Genomic DNA, 18,094 nt, shown 5'->3' with positions numbered 1-18,094 from the left:
GTCAGGAAGGTGCAGTCTGAGAACCGCGGAGAACCCGCTCCCCAGCTGCAGAGAGGTGCCCAATGTTGCCGTTGTAAGGACAGTGCCCCTCTCGGGGTGGCCCCAGAGCAGCGCCTGAGAACTTCCAGCTCAGACCAACCAGGAGAGGCCTCAGTCTTCCCCACGGAAGAATGGCTTTACTGTTTCTGGGTTTTCTGTAAATAATGAATGAGCCTACTATTGCCTGGACCTCAGGAGGAAGTACAGCATCTGGTTAAAAATGCGGATTTGGGAGGGGCGCCTGGGTGGCTCAGTCGGTTAAGCGGTTAAGCGTCTGACTTCGGCTCAGATCATGATCTCGCAGTTCGTGGGTTCGAGCCCCGTGTCAGGCTCTGTGCTGACAGCTCGGGGCCTGGAGCCTGCCTCGGATTCTGCGTCTCCCTCTCTCTCTCTGCCCCTCCCCTGCTTGCACTCTCTCTCTCTCTCTCTCAAAAATAAATAAACATTTAAAAAAAGTTTTTTTAAATGTGGATTTGGGGGAGAGACCTCAGGTCCTCCACTTACTACCTGCTGACCTTGGACATGCTGGTTAACCTCTCTTTGTCTCCATTTCCCTTTCTCTGCACTTAGGGAATATTACCCAGCATCATGGAGGTGCTGTGAGGGTTTCATGAGATGATATAAAATGCTTGGGATGGGAGGCACCCGGGTGGCTCAGTCGTTTAAGCATCTGACTCTTGATCTTGGCTCAGCTCATAATCTCATGGTTTGTGTGTTCAAGACCCGCGCTGCGCTCTGTGCTGACAGCATGGGGCCTGTTTGGGATTCTCTCTCTCTCTCTGCCCCTCCCCTACTCATGCACTTGCTCTCTCTCTCTCTCTCTCTCAAATAAAAATTTTAAAAATGCTTGGGATGGTACCTGGTACGGAGCAAGTTCTGGATAAATCCGAACTATAGTTTTTAATAGTCTTGTTGTTTCTCCGAACTCCCAAGCAACCAGATTTTCATAGTTCTTTCACCCCCAAATCAGATTTGCCCAAGAAAGCAGCAGGTGCTGCAGGGAGAGATTTGGGATTAGTCCGGCCCAACATCTCCAAAAACCAACCGTGACACGCATGCAGTTTAAATGTGCACATCTTTCTCACAAGGGGGGGAAAAAGGTAACACACTTCACTCGGACAGGAACCCAGAACAAGGTTAATGCCACCCACAAGGCTGAAGAAGTCAGTGAGCGAGCGGGGACTGCGAAGAACGGGCCCTGGGAACGGGACCTTAAGACCACTGCCCAGAGCACGTTCAGGACTTCCCTCTGTCCTTCCATTCAACCCATAGGCCTGTGGCAGGGGACAAATGGATAATCAGAAAAGCCAGGAATGGAAGTCTCTAAGACCCAGAAACTCATTCGTAAGAGACCACGCCTCTTAGAATAGTCCCCCCTCTTCATTTTTTATGTTTAGAATGGAAGCTCGTAATCTCTCCTGCGATCTGGTCCAGAAGAGCTAAATGCAAGGCCCAGTTCCTTGCTTCGGCAGCACGAGCCACTTACCGTCTCTGAATTTAGCTTTCTCGAAGCTTTGAAATGGAGATGATAATATCGGCTTTAAGATGTTGCCGTGACTGAGGGAGTTCCTATCTACGAATGTGTCTCGAGATGGCCTTTGAAAAGTGTCCTTGTTTAGTAAGCCTAATAGGTCTCTGATTTGCTCCAGTGACATCTTGAAACATCAGTCATTCAGCCTTTAGCTGCACAGAGGAGGCAGAGGTAAGACAGACAATAGGACACGTTGCCCTTCACAAGCAGATGCAGGGAGTGAGCTGGTGGAGTGGAGATGGTTGACACCCACGTGCACGACAGATGTGGGGACCACGTGGCATGGAGGCTGGTGTGACGTTCCTGGGTGATCTGCAGCTTCTGTAACCCCAGAACCCACCTAGAGGTGGGTGCCAGGAGGTCATGGATGCTCGGATGGTTAAGGAGCCATAAAATCAATAGATGGAGATGTGGGAACTACTTCCGGGTCAGAGCAGAGTCCAGACTCTTCCCGTGACTTCATGCTGCCTCTCTAAGAACGCACCGTGTTCTAGGCACAAGGCTGGAAGGGAGTGCTTCCTGCCCTGCTGTCACCACCCCCTACCCCCCATGTGAAGTGGGTTCCAGGCCCTGAACTGTCAGCACAGAGCCCGACACGGGGCTCAAACCCATGAACCATGAGGTCATGACTTGAGCCAAAGTCAGATGCTCAACTGGCTGAGCCACCCAGGCACCTACCCCCGACTTTTAAATTCTTTAAAATAGAATTTGGCAGACGAGAACATTCTTTTGTTTGTTTGCTTGTTCCAAGTTGCCAACATCCATTCTCAAAGGAAGATCAAAGACTGCTCAGGCCCAAACCCATGGCCTCACGTCCCTGAGACCATCACTTAGCCGAGCAGGCCAGAAGTGCTGACCACACGGCCCCGTGCCTTTCCCCAGGCCTCCGATTCACATTAGAAATATTTTTTCCCAGGTGCGCCTGGGTGGCGCAGTCGGTTAAGCGTCCGACTTCAGCCAGGTCACGATCTCGCGGTCCGTGAGTTCGAGCCCCGCGTCAGGCTCTGGGCTGATGGCTCGGAGCCTGGAGCCTGTTTCCGATTCCGTGTCTCCCTCTCTCTCTGCCCCTCCCCCGTTCATGCTCTGTCTCTCTCTGTCCCAAAAATAAATAAAAAATGTTGGAAAAAAATATATATATATATATTTTTTCCCCAAGGTGCTCCAAAGCAAGGGTATTACGTTGTCTTTGGTTTCTTTCACAGGGAAAGAAATTTTAAAACAAAGGTTTTTGTGTATTCTAGGAACGAAATCACCTCTTCCACCAGAACTTAAACCAGTTACTACATAACTGGTGGTAAACTGAACTCTTTGATATATTTACTACAATAGTTTATAGTTGGCATAGGAGTCTACCTTCTAGAATCACCAACAAGAATGAAAACCAAGAGTGAAACTGAATACAACCTTCCTCGAGCAAAGGTGGCAGAAACCGCTTCCTAAAAAAGTTACAGTACTTCTGGCCTGCGGATGAGGATCACGCTTTATTCCATGAGTCGTACGTAAACGTGATTCGGGTATGGTCTGCCGGGAGAGTCTCCATGTTTGAAAACCAAGTGCCCTTCAAGAAAGCTACACCTTGAAATATTTTTGCCAAGATAAATACTCCCAATACAAAGACATTTTCTTTCGGAGGGAATGAAGCAACACAGATTCTAGGAAACCAGTTACAGAGGCCTCTTTTATAGCCATATTTAAACTCGATTGGATCTTCGAAATACTTTAGATAATTAAGTAACTGGTAACCACCAACAGCTCCTGCCAGGAAAGTAGATAAAAAGAGGCCAGGGCTTTGGGAGATTTTTTAAAAGAAAGAAAATAAAGTAAAATGAGGCATATTTGGTATTGTTCAGAATATTGGTTTAGGGGCAGGTAAGTGAGGAAGAGCACAGAAAAGTAAGGGCTTCTAAGCGTTTCTTCGGATGCAAACCCCATCTTTGATCTCAGCGAAGCATCTCTCTCACGTGCCTGCACGTTCTGCTGTTTGGGTCTGAAGGTAAATCGTGTTTTCTTTGGCCTTTGCTATCCTGTAACCGCCAAAAACAAAAATGAGCATTAAAATAAACAATGTTTTGACTAAGAAACTATTGCAAAAGAGAGAGAAGGGAAAAGAAACTATTGCAAAATTGTCCACAGGAATATGTCTCAAAACAAAAGGAGAAAAGGAGGGTAGCAAGGAACACAAAAAGGACCAGCAAAGGGATATCTCAAGAGATGACCCGGTGCTTATCAATGAATTGTAATGACATAGTTTAAAATCTGATAATCAGGGGCGGCTGGGTGGCTCAGTTGGTTAAGCGTTCGACTTCGGCTCAGGTCATGATCTCACAGTTTCATGAGTTCGAGCCCTGCATCGGGCTCTGTGCTGACAGCTCAGAGCCTGGAGCCTGCTTCAGGTTCTATGTCTCCCTCTCTCTCTGCTCCTCCCCCGCTCATGCTCTGTCTCTGTCTCCTTCAAAAATAAATGAAAACATTAAAAAAAAATTTTTTTAATCTGATAATCAATATTAGCTACCTATTTGGGACCCAAAAAGGCATATTGTCATCAACTAGAAAATGCGTTTACAGTTAAAATAGACTGTCCCAGGGCACCTGGCTGGTGCAGTCGGTTAAATGTCTGACCTTTAATTTCAACTCAGGTCATGATCTCACGGTCATGAGACTGAACCCAAGTCGGGCTCTGAGCTGACCACAAGAAATGTGCTTGGGATTCTCTCTCTCCTTCTTTTTCTGCCCCTACCCCCCACCACTCGTGCTCTCAATCTCTCTCAAAATAAATAAATACGCTTTAAAAAAAAATACTTTTGTCCCTTATCAGTACGGAGACATCCAGAATTTGTCAAAGTGAGGTTTATGAAGCACTTATGAGCTTCATTGGCAGAGCTTATTAACAGCACAGATTCCTGGGTCCCACCCTTCATTTACTAAATCAACAAACCTAGAAGGCTCGGGAATCTGCATTTCAAAAGCTTCTTCTTTTGTGATCCTTCTGCATACTAAGTTTTGAGAATCACCGAGGAGTTTACACAATATGCAAGAAGAATGGAGAAAATCTAAGGTTTATCGAACACCTACTACGTGTGGGGCACATGATCAGTCACTGTCCCCCCACCTTATCTCACTGAATGTTCCCAGCAATCCTCCAAGGCGAGTATTAGTGTGGCTATTTGTCAGGCAAGGAGGTAAACTTCCTGTAAGGTTCAACGACATCCCCAAAGTCATGTGGCTGAGTAGATGACTGGATTTGAGCCCAGATCTCTTTGACTCCCTAGATCATTCTCTCTATGTCACAGGGACTCATGCTCTTTCCTATGGAATCCACAGAGCGAGCCTGGAGGGGGACCCGAGAGGCTACCTCCTCAAGCATTGCTTATTCCTTTCCTTTTTTATTGCTGTAAGAGAAAAATCTGAGACTCCATTAAAGTCCTTGTCCCTGTCACAAGAATGAAAGTTTTAAGTCCCTCTTCCTTTGTAAAGAAAGTCATTAAAGAGTCAGAATCAACAGGGGTGCCTTGGTGGCTCAGCTGAGTGTCCAACTCTTGATTTTGGCTCAGGTCATGATCTCACAGTTTCTTGAGTTCAAGCCCCGCATCAGGCTCTGTGCTCAGCGCAGAGCCTGCTCGAGATTCTCCCTCTCTCTCTCTGCCCCTCCCCTGCTCTCACTCTATCTCTCAAAATAAATAAATAAACATAAAAATTTTTTTTTAAAAAAAGAATCAGAACCAACAATTGCTAAAAGGACAGAAGACTGATTTAAAAATAGCTCCCAACTCAGGGCAGTTAGCTCCTGGTGAGCTAGGGACTCGGCCCTTGTTCAGTCAGCATCTCAGACACATGTTCTCAGTCCCACAGTTCAGAACGGCTAACTGCCAACCAAAACCATATATTCGTGCTTTCCAATCTTTCCTCACCCAAAGCCAGTGGATATATGTGTCGTGTTTCTCTCTACAGCAGCTCTGGTTTAAATAAATAAATAAATAAATAAATGCACAGATATCTGTGAAGCTCCTAAACCACTAAGATAGAGGAAATGGAGATACCAGGGGGCAGGTGTCACTCACGTGAACCCCGAGTCCCCAGGCACCACAGGCTCACCTCCCAAGGTTCTCTGCATCCTCGATGGTCTCTGGCAAAGTGACCCCTTTGGTCTCAGGAAGAAGCAGCGTCACCCCCCCGGCAACCAGGCCCAATATCGCTTCAAACGAAACAGAGTTCACACGGAGCCGTTAGAGCACAGCCGACACCATGTAGGGATGCCGACCGCTAGCTAAAGGGATGGCTAGATAATGCACCTGTGAGAGACACTGGGTGTTTAGAAGTCGGGAACATCTAGGAAACAAAAGTTAAAGCAATAGGATCACTGGGGAAATGTCAGAGTGACCAAGGGGAATAGTGGGGCGCCTGGGTGGCTCAGTCCGCTAAGTGTCTGACTCTTGGTTTTGGCTCAGGTCATGATCTCACGGTCCACGAGTTCCAGCTCTGAGTTGGACTCTGCACTGACAGCATGGACCCTACTTGAAATTCCCTCTCTCCCTCTCTCTCGACCCCTCCCACCCTCTCAAAATAAATAAATGGGAATAGTGCCTTCATTTTACTTCTACATAAGAATAACTTGGACAGTAACTGATGTTTAAGTGTTAGCAGATTGATTTATTATATATAATGTATATTCCATATATTATAGTTATATATAAAAGTATACACATTAGATAATTGCATTATAATGTATTGTTTTATATATAATATATATAATAGTTACCATTTATAAGCTATAATATATACTATAGTTACTATATATTAATATTACATTACTACATATTTGATACGAAGCATAGATAATATATTTGTGGGCAGTGTGGGCCTCTCTCGTTTCTCCTTCCCCATCCCTCCTCCCCTCTCCTAATTTCTCCCTTCCTCTGTCCCCCGCCCTCTCCCTCGTGCTATGCCTGGGCCCCGGCACAGCACCTCTCTGCACGTAGATGGCCGTTCTGCCTTCCACCAAGTGGGTCAGCAGGGTCTCGGAGGTCCCAAGGTCTCAGTTTGGGGAGAGAAATTAGAGTCCCCTCCTCCTTCTCTAATCCAACTTCATCACTATCACAGCTGATACGAAACTTCGATTCCCATTTGTCCCTATTTCCGCTGTGAAGCAGCAGAGTGATAATTCAGCATCTTTAAGCCTCCAGCAATTACATGTGAAATGCACAAAAATTAGGAGTCAAATTCGTAAGAAAGGAGGAGGCTGTGTCAACAGAGGCCTCTCAAATTCTGTCCTATGAGACAATTATTGGACTCCGGAGCCATAGAATGTAAGCCTCTGGCCTGCCTTCCAGGAATGGCCTCCTATCTTCCCGTGGAGCAAGACAGAGCGAGCCAGGAGACGGCGACAGGGAAGGCGCCACCCTTGTCATCTGTAAACTCACTGGAGGACATCATCCGCTCATCAAATAGTTGTTGAGTAATCGTGCTGGGCTGGGAAGAAGGAATAATAAACATCCCAGGAAGTCTTACCAAACAAAATGAGGGGCGAGCCTCGCCAAACCTCCATCAGCCTGAAGACCAGGAAGGGGGTGATGATCCCGCCCAGATCACACAGGGAGGAGCACACCATCACTCCAAGGTTCCTGACAAAATAGAGAACAAAAAAGATGCTGCTTCTGTGACCCAACTTCCCAAAGGTTAACCTTATCCTAGAGCAAGCACAGGGAGGGGAGAGAGGCTGGCATAGAGTTAATCCCCAATGGCCAATGATCTTCAGTCAATCATGCTACATAACAGAGCCTCCATGGAAACCCCGAAATGTGGGGTTCAGAGCTTCCAGGTTGGTGAACATATCCATGCACTGCAAGGGTGGCCCACCCCAACTCCGCGGGGACAAAAGCTCCCGTGCTTGGGACCCTTCCAGGCCTCACCCTAGGTACCTCTTCATGTGGCCGTTCATTTATATCCTTTATTATGTCCTTTATCATCAACCGGTAACTGCAAATAAGTGTTTCTCTGAGTTCCATGAGATAGAGCAAATTATTGAACTTGAGGAAGGGGATATGGGAGTCCTGATTTAGACCCAGCCTGGCATCTGAGGTGGGGCCAGTCTTGTGGGACTGAGCCCTTACCCCGTGGGATCTGCACTAACTCCATGAGGTTACCATCAGAATGGAACAGGATACCCAGGGGGTATCTGGAAAGTTGGAGAACTGGTTGGTGCAAGCTGAGCTCTTCCTTCCTTCCTTCCTTCCTTCCTTCCTTCCTTCCTTCCTTCCCTCCCTCCCTCTCTCTCTCTTTTCTTTTCCTCTTTTCTTTTCTTTTTTTTTCTTTTCTTTCTTCTTTCCACGAAGACATAGGGAAGGGCAGCGAGAAGGTATTAAGGATGGGAGGATGAAGAAGCCTAGAAGAGAATCAGAGAAATGATCCTACCTGAAAGGATTCTCTTCTTCCCTGGTGATAGTCTTTGCTCTGACATCTACTCTGTCTTACATGAATACGGCCACTTTTGACTAGTGTTTGTATGGAATATCTTTTTCCATCCTTTTACTCTTTTTTTTTTTTAAGTTTATGTATTTGTTTTGAGACAGAGACCGCGTGCGAGCGGCAGAAAGAGAGAGAGGGACAGAGAATCGAAACAGGCACCGTGGTGACAGCAGACAGCCCAGTGCAGGGCTCAAACCCATAAACCATGAGATCATGACCTGACCCCAAGTCAGATGCTGAGCCGACTGAGCCACCCAGGCGCCCCATCATCATTCTACTCTTAAACTATCTCTGCCCCTATATTTAAAGTGAGTTTCTTGTAGCCAGTATACAGTTGGGTATCACTTTTTTGTCCAATCTGACAATCTTTGACTTTTAATTGGGGTGTTTAGAACATTCATACTTCTTCTGACTGTTGATAAATCTTGCTTGTTCAGTGCTGGGTATTTTTGTATTCCTATAAATAGTCTTGAACTTTGTTTTAAAAACATGGTTAAGCTAGGAACAATAAACTGGGAAAAGTTTTATCCTCTAGGATATGACCTAAGCTTCTTCTGTGATACCTATTTGCATCTTGGTTGGCTATATCATCTCTCAGTGTTTGCCACTATACCTGTAAACATATTTATGATTTATTTGATCAGTTTTCAACAGGATATTTCTTCTTAGCTGTAAAAAGTATATTGAGGGAATTATATGTAAAAATTATCTATCCATGTTTTATGGAAAGATTATAATAGCAAGAGTAGATGTTGAATTTATTAAATGCCTTTCACTGCCAATGGAAATAATACAGAACAGTTTTAATTTGTCAGCTTTAATTTATTAGCTCTATAAAACTCTTTCAATTTATTAGCATGGTTTATACCATTAGATTTTCTAATACTGGACTTTGTGTTCCTGAGTAGCTCATCTTAGACATGATATATTATTACTTCAATGTCCCACTATTCTGTTTGATAATATATGGTTTAGGGCTTTAATCAAAATTCTACCAATAATATTTACCTATAGTTTCCTTGTTTTCTTGATCTTTGTTGTTCTTTGATACCAGTATTATGCTAGCTTTATTAAAATTTTTAAAAAATCTTTCTCCTTTTTCTATCGTCTAGAATAGTTTGAGTATCGTTGGAGTTTTCTATTAATTACATGTTTTGTAAAATCTCCCTGTGAGACCATTGTGGATTTCCTCTTAATCATTGTTTAGGGACTTCCTTATCTTATTAAATACATTTTTGGCATACATTCAATTTTGTCTGATAAGATTATGGCTCTTGCTATATTTTTGTCTGCATTTACTGATATGTTTTCATGCATTCTTTTCTTTTCAACCTTTCCAAGAAGTTGTGCTTCAACTATGAGCAAATTGTTCAGTTTTGCTTTGTAATCAACTCAAGGAGTCTCTTTTTTTAAATAGAGGACTTGAGTCTCTTTGTGTTTATTTAAATGTCAGAAACGCTTGGTCTTAATTCTGTCGTTAGCTTTTATGTCATGGTTTTTACCACTTCTAGTGTCTTATTTTCAATATGTGTTAGTTATCAGTATTTTTTTCTGATAATTTGGAAGGTTTGTATTTTTTTAAGTTTATTTGTTTTTTAGTAATCTCTGCACTCAGTGTGGGACTTGAACTCATGACCCCCAGATCAAGAATCCCATACTCTTCCCACTGAGCTAGCCAGGTGCCCTGGAAGGCTTGTATTTTTATTCCAAATGTTACTTTTATAATTTTATTTAATACATGTAATACTGTATTTCTTTAGACAGTATTCATTAACTTCCTATTATAAACAATTATAAAATTCGTGTATTCCCACTTCCTCCTCAAACCATCCCTGCCTGCACTGATTTTAGTTAATAGTATCATTGTTTTCGTGTTTCTCCTTACATCTTAAAATATACCTAAAACACTATGCAATTTATCAGCTTTTAATAATACATTTTTCCCCCAAGCTGGAGAAAGTACACAAAGGAAATCAGCTTATCACACCACATCTGACGTTCCCTCTCCTTTCCTGTCCCTGCCTCCGTTAGTTCTGCCTTTCTTTATTGTCAGATTTCTGACATTTTCTGCTGTTTGTACTCAAAACCACATACCCTTTAATCCCCCATTTAATGATTATCAATCTGATATCAAGTAGATACTCCCCCTAGATCTGTGACTCAAACCTTCAGCCCAGTAACTTAATAGAATATTCCTTATCGCTTCCTTCTGAGTCGGTTTTTCCTGTGACACCATGTGCCACTTCAAATCATAGAGTCAACCATTCTTTTATTTCTAGAAGTTTCCTTGAAGGTTTTTTTTTTAATTTCTTGGAGGTTTTTTTTTTGTTTGTTTCACTCTTTCTGTTATCTTTTTTGGGATGTGTGTATGTGCACGTGTGCGTGTGCATGCGTGTGTGTGTGATCTCCAAGACTTTTAAACTCTTTGCTTATTTCCGTTTCATTTTGCAATTCTCAGATCTACCTTGCCTTTCCCTCACTGTATCGGTTCTCCTTTGCACTGCTTTCAAACAGGTTTCCATTTCTATCATCTGGTCCATATTCTGACCCAAGAACTTTTATCTTGGCTTTAGGCTTTCATTTGATAGAGATGACTCAGGCAGAGTTTGCATTTGGTTGTGGTATTTTGGGTCACCGTTTTCATCTGCTTTGTGACACTATTTTGCTCGTGAGTATTCTTCATTTGTCCTTTGCCCTTTGTTCCCTTTCTCCTTTTCTCTCATGGTCTATTTGCGTAACTGGGTGGATTGCTTTTTTATCATCCATCTTTACTACTGGGATCTCTTCCTGTATCAGCCGTGTCGAAGAATTTGTGGAGAGGAGCCAGGCCACGTGCCGGGTCAGGACAGATTCTCTTTTTGACCTGGGTCGTATGCGATCAGATGCTTAACGTCTCTCACTCCCAATCGACAGGGGTCGACAGGACAGAATTGCTCACCGTGGTGGGTCTTTCTCCTCCACCCTGCCTCGCGCACACCGCCATCTCCAAGGTCCCTGAATGGTCTCTTGTGGCCTCGCTCTACCTGTACCACCTTCGGCCTCACAAGGTCGGGGGGATGGAGCTTACGGGTCCAGCCCCTGAAGCCATCCTGTTACTGCAAACAAGGGACTGTGGGTTGTGCCCTCCCCGGTATGCTTCCTGCTTTGGAAAACTGTTGGCCTTGTCCAAGGGTTACTGTCACCATGTGCATCCCTGGAATCTTCCAGACCCTCTGAAACCTCACTGCATTCAGCAGCCCTTCTTCTCACACTTGTCTTTCAGGGTCATCCTAGGTTTGTTTGTTTGTTTATGTTTATTTATTTTTGAGAGAGAAAGAGAGAGAGCACGAGCAGGGGAAGGGGCAGAGAGAGAGGGAGACACAGAATCTGAAGCAGGCTCCAGGTTCTGAGCTGTCAGCACAGGGCCCGACGCGGGGCTCGAACTCACAAACCTCGAGATCATGACCTGAGCCCAAGTTGGATGCTCAACTGGCTGAGCCACCCCGGCGCCCCCAGGGTCATCCTAGTTTTAAAGTTGGCATTTGCAGCTTTGTTTATTCTCATTTTTCGAATAGCTTCAGTGCCATTTCCAAGAGAAGAAAGAAAAGACGCCGTTATTTTAAGCAGTTACGTTTTAGAGAAGTAAAAAAATGTAATAAGCACACAGAAGCTAGAAGCAGTAGGGAGAGGGAGCTAAGTTCCTTATGGGAAAGCCACATGGTGTGGTGTTTTCTGCACTCAGCCATTCTACGGGCCCTTGGGGACCGCTCAGGACAGCTCTATTACAGGTACAGAGAAGTACGCTATGTCGTTCCCGTTTTCAGGCAGCCCATGCCAGAGTGAGGAGACAAAAAGGAGAGACGATTTCCAACACAAGGCAGAGCCTCCTGAAGCCAAAAGAACGTTCTTGACAATATGTGCTGCAGTCAGAAGGTGGCTGTTCATTTCTAAAGCCTCCTGTGAGTAAGAAGCAGGGTCAAGATGGCTTCAATAGTAATTTTTAAATTTGGAGCTCTTGTAAAGTAATAAAGTAACAGGAGTAACCCGTTTTTAAAAAAAAAAAAAAAACAGTTTCGATTGGATTCTATCAATTGAAAATATCAGAACTTTCATGACTCTTATTCTTGTGTGTGTATGGATCACATTTAAAGTTTTTTTTAATAAAGTTTATTTATGTATTTTGAGAGTGTGTGTGTGTGTGTGTGTGTGTGAGCAGGGGAAGGACAGAGAGGGGGGCGAGAGAGAATCCCAAGCAGGCTCCGCGCTCTCTGCTCAGAGCCGACGTGGGGCTTGAAATCACAAACCGTGAGATCACGACCTGAGCCGAAACCAAGAGTCAGAAAGATGCTTAACCGACTGAGCCACCCAGGCGCCCCTAAAGTTATTTCTGAACTTCTGGCTTCCGTTTCTAGTTATTGAGAATCCTTATCAACAGGCTCTCTGCACAAATGGCTCCTTGAGATGGGTTGCTTGGCTTTCTTTCCCATAGGAGCAGGGACTCAGGCCCTTTGACAGTTAACATTTTCAGCCAGTCCCCTGGGTCCGGTGGCCATGACAATGGAATTGTTTGGCCCGGCTATTTTAGACTCCGGGCTCAGGACTGCCAAATGTGGAAGATTTTCTCTTTAATGTGCCTTCATCCCTTTGTACTCAGTCCAAGCAACCTTTTATAGATGAAAGTATGAGACAGAGCCTTTTAATGAAGGGCAGGTGGGGAAGAGGACAGTAAATCAGGGCCACTGTTGCACCTTCTGGCTGACTGATGGGTTCAGATTGCTGTGCAGCTGAGCGATTGGGGAGCTGGAATATTCCTTAGAAACTACTAGCATGATGGCATGAGGAATAGCACACCAGAAAGAGTGACACAGACCGAAGAGACAGTTTGAGGAAATAGACCAAATTCTAACGAAGGTCCGAATTCAACCTTTAAGTAAAGTGGTTAGTTTCTTTTACCCTAAAAATAATCTTCATTTAAAACTAAGCCTCCTAAAACACAGATGGCAGTAAGTCCATACAAAGATGCTCAACATTTTTAGTAATTAGGAAAATGTAATTTAAAGTCACAATAATACCACTACTTCTCAGGATGACTTCGAAAAATAAAAAAAAAATAAAGAATAAAGAAAAAGACAAGTCACAATACCAAGTGCTGATGAGGATGTGGAACGATAGGATGTCTCACGTGGCTGGCGGAACGCAAAATGGCGCAGCCTCTTTGGCAAACGTTCTGACGGTTTCTTATAAATTTAAACACACACTTACCATATGAGCCACTCCTAAGTTTGTGGCCACGAGATACGACAACACATATCCACTCAGAGACCCGTACCTGAATGTTTATGAGCAGCTACACTGTAATCACTCCAACCTGGAGACAGTCAATGCCAATACACTGGGCAATGGATAAACAAATCGTGGCACATCATTCACACGCCGGAAAAGCACTCAGCGCGCACTCAGAAGGGGCAGAGCACGGACGCAGGCGGGCAACTACGTGACGTCCCCCGTCCCGCTAAGTGAAAGGAGACAAACACCGAGTCTGCCTGCCTTGTGACTTCATTGACATGACATTCTGGAAAAGGTAGAACCAAAGGGACAGAAATCAGATGAGTGGTTGCCAGGTGCTGGAGGTGGGGAAGGGACACGAGGAAGCATTTGGAGATGATGGAGACGTCTCCATACCGATCGTCGCGGCAGGTAAATGAACACACATATAATAAAAATTCAGCAAACTGTGCGTGTTAGAGTGAACTCTGGTCTGAACCTGACTTGGAACGATAAGTGCTCCAGGCCTGTTGCTACGTTTACGGACAAGCATTGTGTCATCACGGGAAAGGCACGGGCTTCTGGTGGGCATCAGGGCAGACGCCCTGCCACTTTCCAGCTGTGTGCCTCTTGCGAGTCCTGTATCCCTCTCTGAACCTCAACTTCCTCATCTGTAAAATGGAAATAATGACGTTGGGGGCGAAATGGCACAGCTCTAGAAATGCTTCCTGTGTCACTGGGCCAGTCGGAACTCTGTCTACGCAACGTGTGTCTACAGGCACGGATGGAGCTACGGGAGTTCGTGCCACTAGCCGTGGGCTGGGCTGAAACTCAGTCTCCCGCTCTCTCCCGTCTCTATGCAGATGCCTTTTCTCTCATGCCTGCCCTCTGCACAGTCTCCTCCAACCTTTCCATCTCACGTTCTCTCCTACAATCGGGTGTTGACGCGCTCTTTGATGCCCAACCCCCGCCTCGATGTCCAAACGGACCTTGGGGGAGCCTTGAGGAATTGTCTTAGAAGTGCCGGTCCTCGTTGAGCCTGGCTGGTGCACAGCTATTTCAGGGGCTACCCGACCTCCGCCCCCCCCACCCCACCCCGCTTTGTGCGCCCACCTGACAAACGTGGGATACAGCTCGGCGTTCACCAGGCACACGATTTGGAACACGATGGTGATTCCCATTCGGCCGACGCAAGCTACTGTGATGTTTAGCCAGTGCAGATCTGGACAGGAAACACAGAGGTGGGGATCTCACATGAGGACTGCGGTCACAGAGTTCCCTCCCTCGAGGAGTCAGGTTAAGAAGCTTGGCCTTTAGAGCTGGAAGGGCCTGAAGGACTGTCTTGTCTAACTCTTTCCTTCTGGGATAAGTAAACAGTCCTGAGAGGTCTCGGAACTTGACCGTGACACATGAAGGGGGGCTCCTCTGTGCAGGGGAAAGAACATGCATTTGGAGTCTCAGCTCTGCCTCCTGTCAGCCACGTGACTTCCTTCTTTGTCTCTTGGTTTCCGGAAACACAGTAGGTACACGAAAAATGCAGCCCTTTAGGTACTATCCTGGAGCCGACAGACCAGATTTCTAATCTTCCATCTAGGGTTCATTTCCAAACACATTTTTAAAACCAAAACCCTTCTCCAGATAGTCCCAGATGTGAGCATTAGGGAAGCAAACCTTGTCTCCGCTTAGCCGACTGCTGCGGGCTCTTGATTACATGACGGTCCAGGAAGCCCGTCCCCTGTTGAGGACTGATCCAAGAATTGGGCACCTTCACCTGCTCCACCTGGATCGCCCCAAACACTGACAAACACAAGTGGCTCCTGTGACATGCCAGGTCACTTAGAAAGCCTCTTGGGTCACAGCCACTATGCCATCTCAATCCCTGGCCCCAGATATTGGCTGCTCACGGAAGCCTGCTCTGTTTCACTCCACCAGCGTGAGGCTCCCAGGAGAGAGGACACGGTGGCCTTAGGAACGAGCTGGCCACAAGGTCCAGCCCAGTCTCCCCACCTTGTGCTAATCAAGGACGCGCCCCAGCTTCCTAAAGAGAAAAGATGAAGTTTACTCCGTACGTAGAGGGAGGGCCTTGCACACAAACTCTGGGGTCTTTAATCTGTTGAGCTGTTCAACTGCCCCGGCTCCCCTTGGCACTGTGGGGCCATCCCTGCCCAAAGCCCCCAGTGCCTCTCTTCCACACTGGGGTACAGTCCAAGGCCACCTCCTGCTAACTGGGCCTCCGTCCATCGCTCCTGCCCCTGCTCTCCTGATTCTGGGTGCAAGGATTCCAGCTGTTCCTTGAATGCTCAGCTCTGCCCTCCTCGGGGAGACTCCCACTCCTGTCCCCCCCCGCCCCGGGAAGCACATTCCCTAGACGGCAACACGGCTCATTCCCCTCATTCAGGTCTCCCGAGGCCACCCCTGACCACCACACCAAGGACTAAGCCCGCCACGCTTCGCCTTCTCTTTTTCCCTCTAGAATGCAAATTCTGCAAAGCAAGAACTTTCTGCTGAGATCCCAGGGCCTAGATGCACACTGGCCACAGAGAAGGTACTCGAAATACTTCCTGGACGAGGGAGTGAGTGTTTACCATCTAATGTGACAAGTACTAAATCAAGGCCAAGTGGAGAGGGTGGGGCTGTGAGGGGGACCTGGGAGGATGGGACCACAGAACATGATGCCTGGGCTCTGCCTGCCTGATAATTGAACAGTCTCAGACCTCAAGCTCCCTCTCTGTACCCAGTACTGTTACTTAAAAAACAACAACAACCACAACAACAAAACTTCTCATTTATCTTTCCAGGATCCTAGAAACAAGAAAATGCGGGAGAAGGTGGGTAAAATCTATTTCAGATGGCCTCTGCCCCTTTCCCTGTCTTCTTTGTCCTCTCACCATGCAAGGAGGGGGGAGAAAACTGAGCTGCCTTTTTCCACCTCTTTTTATTTATTTTTTGTATTTATTATTTTTTATTTTCAGCCTGATCTATATCTAGCCTGTTCCTTGAGAAGACAGAGTTCAGGAAACGCTTCCCACAATACCCTCCATAAAAGCTTACCAAAACAACTCACTTAACCAACAAGGCCAGAGCGCAAGCAATGAAACCAGAGAGAATAGCAAATCTGGTTTAACAATCTTCCCAAAGGAACAAAGAGGAAAGGCAATTTGTGCACTGGAAATTAAAATTGACGAAAATGATTCTGTTTTGGATTATCCTGGATTGTAAGAATGAAGGATGAAAGCACACACCCACCGAAATGGCTGGTGTGAAAAAGACTAGCCACACCCCGTGTTGGTGATGATGTGTCACAATTAGACACGTGGGCATCATCGGTGGGAGTATAAATTGGTCCAACCATTTTGGAAGCCTGTTTGCATCTACTTAGGGGTACATATATGCCGCCCCGACCCAGAAAACACACTCACAGATCTGTACCCAAGGGAAATCGGTGCCCGCACCATGACAAGACAATGTGCTAGAATGTTCACTGCAGCTTAGATCCCAAGAGGCAGATGCTGGAAACCACACAAGGGTCAGTCAGCAGTGAGACAGGTAAGTGGCAAGGGATTCATACGGTGGAATGCTGCACAACGATGAAAAAGCACATAAACTACGCTCGGTGTGATGGCATGGATAAATCTCACAGATGGAACGAGTGAACGAAGCAAGACAAATACACAGGGCACATCTCGTATGGTCCTTTCGTGTGAACTTCAAGAACCGTTGGAATTAACGCTCAGGGACAGAGGTCAGAGCAGCGGTGATCTGAACAGGGGGGTTGAATATGGAATGTCGGGGACCATGGGGGAACCTCCTAAGGTGCTGGAAATGTGCCACATAATCTGGGTCATGGTACCCAGATATATACCTATGGACAAACTCATCAGCTTTTATACTTATAATTTGCTCATTGAGTGTACGTTATACCTCAATTTAAAAAACAAAAACAAAAAACGAAAAAAACCCCTTGTAGATGAAGGGAACACCCATCTTTGTCTTTGTTCTTATCCCAGGGGCTCATCGAGCAGCGAAAACACTGTTCCCACAGTTGGATAATTCAGTTCCCTAGAAGATGATGATGGACAGCTCACCGTGTGAGATAAAAATCATGGCGAAGCAGGCTGCCCCCGCCACCAGGTTTGACAGGGCCAACGGGCGGATGAGGCCGCAGTGGTCAATGGTGACGAGGATGATGAAGGCCGCCGGGAATTCAACCAGAGCCGAGTACAAGAAATCCAGGTAGAGGTTCGCACCCGTGGCGCCCACGTGCATGATGAGGCCCTGGTAGAGCACAGAGCTGGTGAACCTGGGCACGGAGGGGAGGCGGAGTGTAAGGCAGAGTGTCTGTGGGACAGCAGGGAGGGAGGATTCTGGCAGCCAGGACAAAGGTCCCTACGAGCTGGAGAGGAGCGTGGGTCCCTTGATTTAGAATGTCCGAGAGCAATCCGAGAAGAGGGGATAATCGTCAGCAAGGATGTCCTAGAGGGGCCCTCGGGGAGCAGCTCCTCTCAGATTTACGTGAGACGATGACTTCCAGGACATAAGCACGTGTCCCAGAGACCCTGACTGTTTCCTGCGACCTAGCGGCCTGGCCCCACGCGGATCCCTGCACGGGCCTTACTTCGTCTAATCCTCCGGCAGCTACAAGGAGGCGGGCGGGAGAAGGTGGGTGAGAAGGTTCAGTAATCAGGCCCGCTGTATGAGCCGTGTGACCCGAAGTAACTTAGCTAAGCCCTCTGTGCCTCAATTCCCTCATCAGCAAATGGAATAAGGTCTTCCGGGAACACTCAGGCAAGTCCCATCCCGCCCAAACATGGAGACTCG

General features: G+C 46.3%; 1 protein-coding gene across 2 annotated transcripts in view; it reads right to left on the bottom strand.

The window, feature by feature from the left end:
• Window positions 1-3,037: 3,037 nt before the first annotated feature.
• Window positions 3,038-18,094, bottom strand: part of SLC22A1 (solute carrier family 22 member 1) — a 29,618-nt gene continuing 14,561 nt past the window's right edge. Inside the window, exons 7-11 of one of the 2 annotated variants that reach the window (XM_042940226.1) lie at window positions 17,362-17,576; window positions 14,390-14,498; window positions 7,076-7,188; window positions 5,663-5,762; window positions 3,038-3,594 (exon numbers count right to left, since the gene is read on the bottom strand). In XM_042940226.1, coding sequence (XP_042796160.1) covers window positions 3,528-3,594; window positions 5,663-5,762; window positions 7,076-7,188; window positions 14,390-14,498; window positions 17,362-17,576 — 604 coding nt within the window. In that variant the 3' untranslated portion in view covers window positions 3,038-3,527. Of the gene's footprint in view, window positions 3,595-5,662; window positions 5,763-7,075; window positions 7,189-13,713; window positions 13,948-14,389; window positions 14,499-17,361; window positions 17,577-18,094 lie in introns of those variants that run through there. The other variant, XM_042940227.1, reaches the window with a different exon arrangement.

This window comes from Panthera leo, chromosome B2 (genome assembly GCF_018350215.1).
Source record: "Panthera leo isolate Ple1 chromosome B2, P.leo_Ple1_pat1.1, whole genome shotgun sequence".
NCBI classification, from domain to species: domain Eukaryota; kingdom Metazoa; phylum Chordata; class Mammalia; order Carnivora; family Felidae; genus Panthera; species Panthera leo.
Note: the sequence above shows the minus strand (reverse complement) of the source record. Positions and strands in the feature narration are given on the sequence as shown.